Source organism: Paramormyrops kingsleyae, chromosome 22 (assembly GCF_048594095.1).
Source record: "Paramormyrops kingsleyae isolate MSU_618 chromosome 22, PKINGS_0.4, whole genome shotgun sequence".
In the NCBI taxonomy this organism is placed as follows: domain Eukaryota; kingdom Metazoa; phylum Chordata; class Actinopteri; order Osteoglossiformes; family Mormyridae; genus Paramormyrops; species Paramormyrops kingsleyae.
In genome coordinates, this window is record NC_132818.1 from 7,004,514 (window position 1) to 7,015,129 (window position 10,616).

The window sequence follows — 10,616 nt, forward strand, 5'->3', positions numbered from 1 at the left end:
TAAATTGCTCTATTCAGCTTGCAGCTATATGGCTCTCCAGCTTCCTCTTGCCAAGAGGATAATGCTAAACTGGGCTCAGCTGAGTTCCTACTGTAATGAGATGGAACACCTGAGACACCGGTGAAGTTACTGTACCAAAAGGGGGCGCTATTCTGTCTAGACAAAAATGAAAAACCATTCTGTTTCAGGGTCTTGTGTGTGTTTTTTTAGAGACTCACACTCTGGCCTTTAAGGATTACACACAGCCAATAACATTGAACAAGGCAATTGTCCTCAGATTACAGCTCACATTCCCAAATGACAAATGGCTGATCACTGAAATGGATATCATCACATCCTGAGGAGAAGCTGATCACTGAAATGAGCATCATCACATTCTGAGGAAAGGCTGATTACTGAAATGGGCACCATCATATCCTGAGGAAATGCTGATCACTGAAATGGGCACCAACACATCCTGAGAAAACGCTAATCACTGAAATGGGCATCATCATATCCTGAGGAAAGGCTGATCACTGAAATGGGCATCATCATATCCTGAGGAAAGGTTCATCACTGAAATGGGCACCATCATGCCCTGGGGAAAGTCTGGTCACTGAAATGGACACCACCACGACCTGAGGAAAGGCTGATCACTAAAATGGACACCGTCACAACCTAATTAAAGGCTGATCACTGAAATGGGCACCAACATATCCTGAGGAAAGGCTGATCACTATAATAGGCACCATCATATCCTGAGGAAAGGCTGATCTCTGAAATGGGCATCATCATATCCTGAGGAAAGTCTGATCACTGAAATGGGCACCATCACACCCTGAGGAAAGGCTGACCACTAAAATATGCAACGGGCAATTAACGGACACACACAGAAATTGCACTATGAGCACATTTGTTCAACATGACAAGTATTGCTGTAGCACAGCTGAGCACTGTGGTAGGATGAGCCAATGGACACAGCGATGCAGCACAGATCTTCCAAGCAGACTCACCTGATTGGCTGAGGGCAAAGAAATACCTGAGTCACCTCCGGTTGCTTTGGTGAAGGAGAGGCAGAGAGTAACCCATAACGGGATGATGGGGCATTTATACATGCTCTCTCCATTATAAGATCTGCTCATATTCCTCCTTCTGTGACACTTTTAATGCCTTATCTATTACCTTTATCTGAGCTGAAAATATTTCAGTTTACTGATGTATTGCGAATGTTGGTTAGTACTTTACCCGAAAATTCAGCGCTATAAGCGGGTAGCAGTTTATGGCAATAAACCAGTTCGATTTGGACAGAGCTGCCTTGCACCACATCATGTGACTCAGCCGCAGAGCATCCTGTTCCTGCTCAAAGCCGACACCCCCTCCTCTGTTTGGGAGGCGGGGGAGAGAGAAGCAGCTCAAAGAACATCTCCATCCCTGTCACACTCTTCATGTTCTCCTTGGTCCTGCACCACCACAATCGCAGAGCTGCATAAATGTGTGGAGGTGTTGCCGTATCTCTGCGATCCCCCCCCCCCCCCCACAATTCAGCGACAAACCACCACTCTCCTCCCCCAGCCCCCTCCCCATCACGTTACATAACAGTCTGCGCCCATCCACCAAAAAAAAATGTAATAAGGATCAAATTCTGCCCGTTATTACAGCCCCCCGAGGCCAGAAGACCCCCTAGAGGTGAGATGCTGGACTGCATAAGACGATTCTTTCATTACCTCAATTTATGTTTTAACAAAGTTGCTCATTTATGCAACTGTAACGGGAAATGAGAGCTGTGTGCTCAGATATATCTCTTAATGCTGAAAATGGTGATTTCAAAACATATGTTTTTCTGTAAAGACTGTAGAGCCCAGTCCGTATCCTTCATCTCACTTTATTTAAGAATTAAGAGTGCTTTTAAACCGACTGTGTAACTAAATGTTTTTGGAATAAAATTCCTCCCTCCTTGGGGAGTGAGGATTGTTCAATGTTTATTACATTCAAAGATCTAGACATCAAGACAGAAACTTCTTTCCCAGGGAAAAAAATCATAATTAAATTGCACTTCCTACCAAAAAGAAAAAGCAACAACAAACTGTATTCTGATCCATTTCAGCTTTCCTCGCTTAGCCTCGGCGCCGTGCTCCTTATGAGATAAACATTTCACTGGCGCCAGGAGACAGCATGCAGATATAAACAGACCCGCGGTAATCGTTACCCCACATTTAATGCAGAACGCACAACAGCGAGCATCCACACAATATATGACCTTTTTTAAAGAAAGGCACTAAGGACCTATGTGCTTCCAAATAGACTCTCGGAATAAAGGCAATTTTTAGCAACCTGAAGAAAAGAATAGAAGCTTGATGGCTAAACGATTTGGGAAATATAAATGAATGTAATCAGGGGATTATGCTGGGAAAGAACCAGCCAATCAGATGTAGCCAGGCAATAACATCTGTCACTGTTGTTTAAATTCAAGAATAGTGCCACCGTGAATCAAACACGGGAAGTATGCATGAAATATATAATCTGTGTATGCAGTTTAAGCAGGATCCTGTATAATAGAATAAAAACTTAGTATATCAGTCTGAGATGTAAAGCGCATATTCTGATGTCAGTGTAAAGGGTTTGTTAGAGGTTGGGCAAGGGTGGGGGGGCATATATAATTGGGGCAGGGGTCTCTCCTCCGTATCGTCAAGCCATCCGAGAAGAGCAGAAGACTGATGGGTGGATGAAATATTCAACAACAAAAAAAGAGAAAAAATATCTATTTTTAGAGGAGGGAAGCTTCAGTTGTATTATTTATGTTGCGGTGTGAGGTCGTGCTGGTGGGGGAAGCAGCAGCCTGGCAGTGGGCTGAATGGTTTCCAAAGATGCAGGATGGGATGTGAGAGGATGGGATGTGAGAGGATGGGATGTGAGTGGGTGGGGGGGGTCTCCCTTCATGGAGCTCCACATGCGCCTGCCGGTCTTCTCCTGGCAGCGAGGTCTCACTGCCTGAATGACAGGGTGGTGAGTAAGCATCCTTCCCGGAGGACCGTGTGAGCGCTCACATTCACAGGCTGCTATTTTAATGTGACCCCACCTTACACAGAACAGCATGAATGCAGCTGCGGTGATGCTATGTACATACATACACTCCTGTTTAACGACTGCCGTGCGCTGTACGAGAACTTCGGTCGTGGAAACGGCAGTGCGGTATCTCACCGTCAAGCATCTCATCCCACATCACCCTTCCTCGGTCTCAGCACTGTGAGCTCCCAGTACAGACTGCCTTGTTCAGGGGGCTGTGAGCTCCCAGTACAGACTGCCTTGTTCAGGGGGCTGTGAGTTTCCAGTACAGGCCACCTTTAAGACCATTTTTAGCTGAATAAATCAAGCTACATACTGTGCAAAAGTATCATAATTGCCTGAACAGGCAAACAAATCATTGAAATTCTATGGATTTAGGGTTTAATCTAATGTTCCTCTTTTTTGCCACTTAATGGTGAACGTTATCACAGAAACATGGGTGGGGATAATTACTGATCTATACCATTACAAACTATGTCCAGCTGTCTAGTGAGGGATTATTTATTAAGACATAAATCAATGTGCTGAATGCTGTTGTGGCACTTACACACAGCAAAATCATATAAATGTTTATAAAATGGTGCTGACTCTAAAGACTCCCTTAGTTATGAGCAGTGCAGATTTCATAGGAGAATTATTTGAAAATATATATATATTAAAAACATATTAAATCTGGGTTTCAGTAGTCCACACTGATATCCCAGTAGCTGACTATCATTATATACACAGTCCAATTTAGCCATTTAAATAGATTATAAAAATATCTCTTCTACTAAACAAGCAGTTAAAAAGTTTAAATTCAAGATCTTGAAACAGTAATTGTGTATTTTAAATATGTTTACTTTTCCAAAAGTCCTGTAATTGCTGCAAGTACCATTAGACCCAGATTGCTGTATAATATCATTGTTGTTCAAGCTATAAACAGCCCAGTTCCACCTCCTTTTGTCCAATTCACACCTTGCCGGAGTTCAGCTCCGCCTACTTATGTCCATATTGCACCTTGCCGGAGTTCAGCTCCGCCTACTTATGTCCATATTGCACCTTGCCGGAGTTCAGCTCCGTGTCCTTATGTCCAAATCACACCTTGCCGGAGTTCAGCTCCGCCTACTTATGTCCATATTGCACCTTGCCGGAGTTCAGCTCCGTGTCCTTATGTCCAAATCGCACCTTGCCGGAGTTCAGCTCCGCCTCCTTATGTCCAAATCGCACCTTGCCGGAGTTCAGCTCCGCCTCCTTATGTAAGATAAGTAATAAACTGAAAGTGGCTTATTCAGAATCCCACCCCCCATCCCCGGCCCCACCAAACTCCCCCTGTTCTGTAATTCTGGTTTAACCCTTTTGTAAAATTTTCAATATTCTGTACAGTACATAAGAATAAGCCATTTGGGAAAGTGTTTGTGATTTCACAATAAAACAGAGTATTTCTTTTTTTTTAAACTGTATGCAACAAAGAGCACAATGGCTCCCAAGCAGACAAAGTGACATATGAGGGCAAAACTTGAGGTGGGGTTAGGCTCAGTGGGTCAGGGTGCTGTGCCTCGGATTGGACGGTTGTTGGTTCAAATCCCAGGGTTGACAGACTGGCTTCACTGCAAGGCCATTAACCAGAGCAACCCAACTGCTGGATGAATGTGTAAAAGGGGATGGGCCACTGGCCCTAGCTGAAAGCTGATTGGCCCCTGTCACTCAACAATTCACTCGCCAGTGATACAGATGGCACCTCTTACCCCCTGTACCACTCACCTTAAAAAAAATATAGTTTTTCCCATAGAAATGAATAGAAGGACCCCATTTAGATACACCAACATGTGTTTGTGTGTGTGTGTGTGTATGTGTGTGTGATATGTGATGATCTCAGGCACCTTGCCCCCAGCCCTGTGTGCTTCATGCCACAGTCTTTCAGACTTGCTGCAATCTTGCATCAGATTCGTGATTGTGGGAAATAGATGTATGATAACTTCACATGTCTGACTGACAGACACAGACACGGGCCTAACCGCGTGGAGCACAGCTTACTTAAAGAGATCCCAGCAATATCAAAGGGGAGGAGCGTGTGTAAAGGTGGACCTGCTCAAAATATTACCACAGAAAAGTAATATATTATATGCGTACTTTTATGCTATTAATAGTGTATTAACTAAAGGCTGGACATTTAAGGATGAATGTTTCGATGTAATTCATAATAGTCCTCCATATAACACAAAAAACAGTTTCTAACGCAATGTTATCGAATACACGTATAAAATAGACTGAACAAACAGTAGCAAACAGAAACGCCGAATATCATTATTATTTAAGAAAAAACAGTTTTCTTGATAAAGAAAAAACATCCCGCTATTCTCTCAAACCGTTTTGTAAGAAAGGAAAAGAGATAACGAACATTTATTAGGAATCGATACGGCACCGCAGCGACGCAATAAATTATATAGATATATAAGACGGTAGGAACACGGCTGTGTTCAAATGCGCATATTCCTTCTACCTTAAGACCAGGAAACGCGCCAATAGGACCGCAAACTGGGATTCCTCCCCACAGGGATGCGGCGGACACGGTCTATACGCTGCTTCGCTTCATATAAAGCAAGTGCGCTCTGCGAATCGCTCACATCGGGGACAGCGCTGTGGTTCTGAAACATCGCAGAGCTCACCACGCGTTTCTTACTGCAGCACAAAGGGGAAATCGCTGTCATGAGCATCGCACTGAAACTTTTAATACTCCAGTTCTTTTTTATGGAGGGACTGTCCCAGGACTTCGGACAGACCCAATTCATTTGCACGTCTGTGCCCAAGGATGTGGACTTATGCGCAGCCAACCTGCCAAACACCGTCTCGGCGGAGGACCTGAAGAGCACAGTTATGCAGCTAAGGGAGACCGTGCTGCAGCAAAAGGAGACGATCATGAACCACAAGGAGACCATTACGGAGCTGACGTCGAAATTAAACCGCTGCGAGAGTCAGAGTATGCCCGAAGCTGGGAGCGCTAGAGACGGCGGAAGGAAAAAAGAACCGGGATCTAAAAACACCATGGGAGATGTATCGAAAGGTCCAACGGACACACTCACGCAAATGGGACGGACATTACAGTCCCTGAAACAGAGACTAGAAAACCTCGAGGTATATATATAGTGTTAAAATAACTGATCACATTTAATTTGTCATGATAATTCGAAAATCATTTTGAAATTTCGCATTAAATGTACCGTATTAAACAATGGGAATTATTCATTCTGTAATTTGCCTTTATTAGTATTTTCATGTTTTTCTTAAATACGTTAGTGCTTATGAAAAGTTTGCCCGTACTATTCATAGTATTAATTAATCATCCAGTCATTCGAGGATAACAGCTTTTCTAAGTCTAATTTAGTTACTTAATGCAACTCTTGACACTACAAGCCAATCGGATTAATGAGACTTTAATTGTGACACATGCAATCCAAAGAAGTGTCAACATTTGTGAATCCTTACACTGTGCTTATTTCCCTCCAGCAATATAGTAGATCCAACAATTCCACTCAGGCGAACACTCTGAAGCAGCTTCTTCAGAACAAAATCGACGACCTGGAGAGACAGGTTCTGTCCCGGGTGAACAGCTTGGAGGAGGGCAAGGGCAGCCTCCGTAACGAGACGGAGCAGCGCGGCAAAGTGGAATCGACCCTTACATCACTGCACCAGAGAATAACAGAACTGGAGAAAGGTAACTGGGGGGCAAAGAGTCGAAGCGCACACACCCATTTGACGGAGGGCCAACTCTTTTCTGCCAAGATAGCGCCGTGCTGCATTTTGTGCATTAATAAATATACTAGCCGAATGCAGTATTTTATTAATAGATAATATGACGTAATTATAAACATGAAAAACACGGGCTCGCGCGCACCGTCAGTGTCGCAGCGGACACACGCTGTGCGGCTTGAAAGCAGCGCTGCATTGCATATCCCGCTTAACACGCCGTCGTTGACAATGCAGTGTTTTTTTGTTTGTTTTTTTCATTTTAAATAATGGCGACGCAGACGTTTCAGCAGCTTCCCTGTTTGTTTCTTACATAAACCCGTACGACGCGTGAGCTGTGTGGCTCGGGCGAACGGTAATGGGATCCGATGATGCCCATCCTAGGGAAGTTTTCCTGAGTGTCAGCGTCTGTCACAAACTTTACCTGGAGCCGTATTGACTGTCGCTGAGCCGGACCTATTCGTTACAGCCGTATAAAATCTTGATTACGAGTTCGAGGTTCTCGCATATTTTCAGATAAATCAAAACGTGATGTGAAGACTTGTTACCAAGCGAGAAAAATAACATTTCTTTTTTTTCCATTTAATGTTACAAAAAAATAAACCCGACTCAGATGAAGCAATGTTTTTCCGTGCCTTTCCTACTAGGCAGGGTGGGACATTTCTGAAGAGAAATAAATCATACGCTTTCATACTGTAATACACTGATCCTTAATTTGCTCTGGAGAGAAGCCTTTGCCAAACAAATAAAAGATGAATAAGACCATCTGGACCACAACAATCTGGAATGTGAAAAACTTAAATTGTCTCAGTGCTCTGAGGTAATGACAAAACAGCTTCTGTCTGCAAAAATGAAAACGTAATTTCAAACAGAAGGAACTATACTGAATCACACATGTAGGCACAACATTTTGACATGGATAAGTTCATCACTCTGTACTATATGTGCTTCTTTGCTCTACAACTCAGGTCAGAAAGAAAACCGGCCCCTGGATAAATTCCAGCTGACCTTTCCCCTAAGGACGAACTACATGTACGCCAAAGTGAAGAAGAGCTTGCCTGAGATGTACGCCTTCACCATCTGCATGTGGCTGCGGTCGAACGCCTCGCCCAGCGTGGGCACGCCTTTCTCCTACGCCGTCCCAGGCCAGGCCAACGAGCTCGTTCTTATCGGCTGGGGCAATAACCCCATGGAGATACTCATCAATGACAAGGTAAACTCACCCCGGCCTGCTAGCACACATGCTACGTCAGGGTATCTGAGCCATAAACAGTTTCCCAGATCACGCTTAGCCACATAGCCTAACCCAGTAGGTAGAGGTCACAGGGCAGAACATCTGAGGATGGTTTGCCAGGTTATTTACAATGCAGACAACCTAAATTATTTAGCATTAGTTTATAATGAATGATTAGGGGGAAAAAATCCTGCTTCCAAACAGAAGTGTCAGTTGAAATATATTACATTTATAATATGAAATAAATTCTATCAATCATGCATTGAAGGTCACCACTGAGATTAAATAACTGAGATTAAAATGGGCATAATTACTCAAAATGGTACGTTAATTGTAAACTTAAGTCAGTCAGAAAACTGTAAGACGCCGTTAGTCGCCCGCAAATATGGCGTACCTCCGGTTTCAGTGACGAGCTTGCGGCCCTTTTCCCGGTGACAGATGGCGAAGCTGCCTTTTATTATAAACGACGGAAAATGGCATCACATCTGTGTCACGTGGACCACTCGTGATGGAGTGTGGGAGGCCTTCCAAGACGGAGCCATGCGCGGTAGCGGGGAGAACCTGGCTCCGTACCATCCCATCAAAGCCCATGGAGTGCTGGTGCTGGGTCAGGAACAGGTAAGGCCGCCACGCTCCGCTCGCCCTCCCGCTGACAGGCCAGGCCACTATGTTCTGGCCGGTAAATTCTGGGCTGGTCCTGTTATTTGGGATCTGCGCTTAGTCAAGCTTAAGCAGTATTTCAAAGGGACGTAAACGTCTGTAGATTTATTTGCCGATGCTTTTAGGAGCTCAGTGTACGGGAAGCCACACTGAAGCACATTTCCGCAATCGCTCAGAAAACTAGAAGGTGAATTTGTGTTTATGAATTTTAAATTGGAAGGCGGTATGTCGATTGTGAGGCATGAGGTTCTTGCACACATGAATTATTCCTTCAGTGATTTCTTAAACAAATATGTCTGCCTAAATTTCTGTCTCTGTGCGCTTTTACAGGACACTCTTGGGGGCGGGTTTGACGCAACCCAGGCGTTCGTAGGCACTATGGCCAACCTCAATCTTTGGGACAGGAAGCTCTCCTCAGCCGAAATATACAACCTGGCCACATGCAGCAGCAAAGCACAGGTGGGAAACGTCTTCTCGTGGTCAGAGGCCAACCTTGACATCTACGGTGGAGTATCCAAATGGACCTTCGAACCCTGCCGTCAGATCAACTGAGCCGCACAGCTGGGGAGGGGGCAAAACCACGCCATCTAAGACTCTCTATCACTCATCATCATTTTAGCATTTTAATGAAGAAGCATCTCAAGAAGTAACATATCTCCATTGTATGTAGGCGTTTAATATCTTAGGTGGAAAAAAAAAATAAAAACTATGTTTTCGTTTGACTAAGAATATTGATATTTTACAATTGGGATTTGTTTAGTGTTTTAAAAGCAGCGTGTTTGAGAGATTTCGTTTTCTTCCGGATGTTTCTCTGTTACCCTGGAAGGTGTTTGGGAACTCACCTTGGAAAGGCATCAGAGTGCCAGGAGTACAGGGTGAGCTTTCTCTCAGCGAGAAGTGATTGTTTACTTGCTAGTCACATGAATTATTTAAATCTTTCCGTTTTGTTGTTTTGTTCGAGCCTCCCTGAAACGTCACTGTGAGCAGGGCATAAACAAGAAACAATTCGACATAATTTAACCGCAACAATGGCTTTTCGTACTTATTTTGAGTATCAGTTTAACCTGGTGAAGAATAAACAGGCAAACTGCCAGTGTTAATTTTACACTGCCAGTGTTATTTTAACACTCCCAGTGGTAATTTAACTCTGCTAGTTCTGTTATCTGAGGGCTTAGTTGCCAACATATTACAATCCTGGGTGCCTTGAGTTGGATAAAAAAAATAATAATTCAGCACATTTAATTTAATATAAATCTAATTTCAAAATGGAATACGTTTAGTGTAAAATAATTATGCATTTATTTTTAATTAATTTATTACCATTTGTGTGTTTAGGCAGGTGTTTGTAATCTGTATTTGCTAAGTCTTTCGGTCAAGTAACAGCATGGATGGTAAATGCTTCAACAGCATCTACAAAAGCTTGCTTTTACAATACTCTTTTTAGGTTGACGTTTTTTACTGTATTGTTATACGCTCTAAGCATGGCGGCACCGAAAGATGAAAATATAATTTTTGTAATAAAATTGTGATACTTACTTCCACGAGTTGATTCATGGGCTTCTGGGTGCTGCTGCATGTTTGTGTGTGTCTGTGTGTGTGTGAGTGGATTATGTTTATATTACATTGTGGGGACCAAATGTTCCCCACAATGTGATAAAAACCTGGTATTTTGACATTGTGGGGGCCATTTTTCAGGTGTAGGGACATTTGCAGAATGCAATCAAAAAACTAAAAATGCTAAGTCTCATATTTTGTTTGGTTACTTATGGTTAAGGTTAGGGCTGGGTGGCGGTTAAGGTCGTCATGTTGGGATTAGAGTTTTCCCAATACAAATGAATGGAGAGTCCCCACAAAGATATAATCACACACCTCTGTGTGTGTGTCTGTGTGCTCAATGTGACCCTTTCAGAAAAACGATTTCTTCATATGAAAGTACTGAGCTAGCAGATGAGCG

General features: G+C 43.4%; 1 protein-coding gene across 1 annotated transcript; it reads left to right on the forward strand.

The window, feature by feature from the left end:
- The first annotated feature begins 5,583 nt into the window (after nucleotides 1-5,583).
- On the forward strand, nucleotides 5,584-10,197 carry LOC111843203 (neuronal pentraxin-1-like). Its single transcript, XM_023810574.2, has 5 exons — nucleotides 5,584-6,156; nucleotides 6,529-6,736; nucleotides 7,737-7,981; nucleotides 8,441-8,620; nucleotides 8,993-10,197. The coding sequence occupies exons 1-5, from the start codon at nucleotides 5,731-5,733 to the stop codon at nucleotides 9,212-9,214; spliced, it is 1,281 nt and encodes a 426-aa protein (XP_023666342.1). The 5' UTR covers nucleotides 5,584-5,730; the 3' UTR covers nucleotides 9,215-10,197.
- The last annotated feature ends 419 nt before the right edge of the window (nucleotides 10,198-10,616 follow it).

Excerpts from the sequence above, each read along its gene's own strand:
- LOC111843203 (XM_023810574.2), top strand. The coding sequence starts at position 5,731 with ATGAGCATCGCACTGAAACTTTTAATACTCCAGTTCTTTTTTATGGAG. Across the intron at positions 7,982-8,440 it reads AGATACTCATCAATGACAAG|ATGGCGAAGCTGCCTTTTAT; the intron begins GTAAACTCACCC and ends TCCCGGTGACAG. Across the intron at positions 8,621-8,992 it reads TGGTGCTGGGTCAGGAACAG|GACACTCTTGGGGGCGGGTT; the intron begins GTAAGGCCGCCA and ends GCGCTTTTACAG.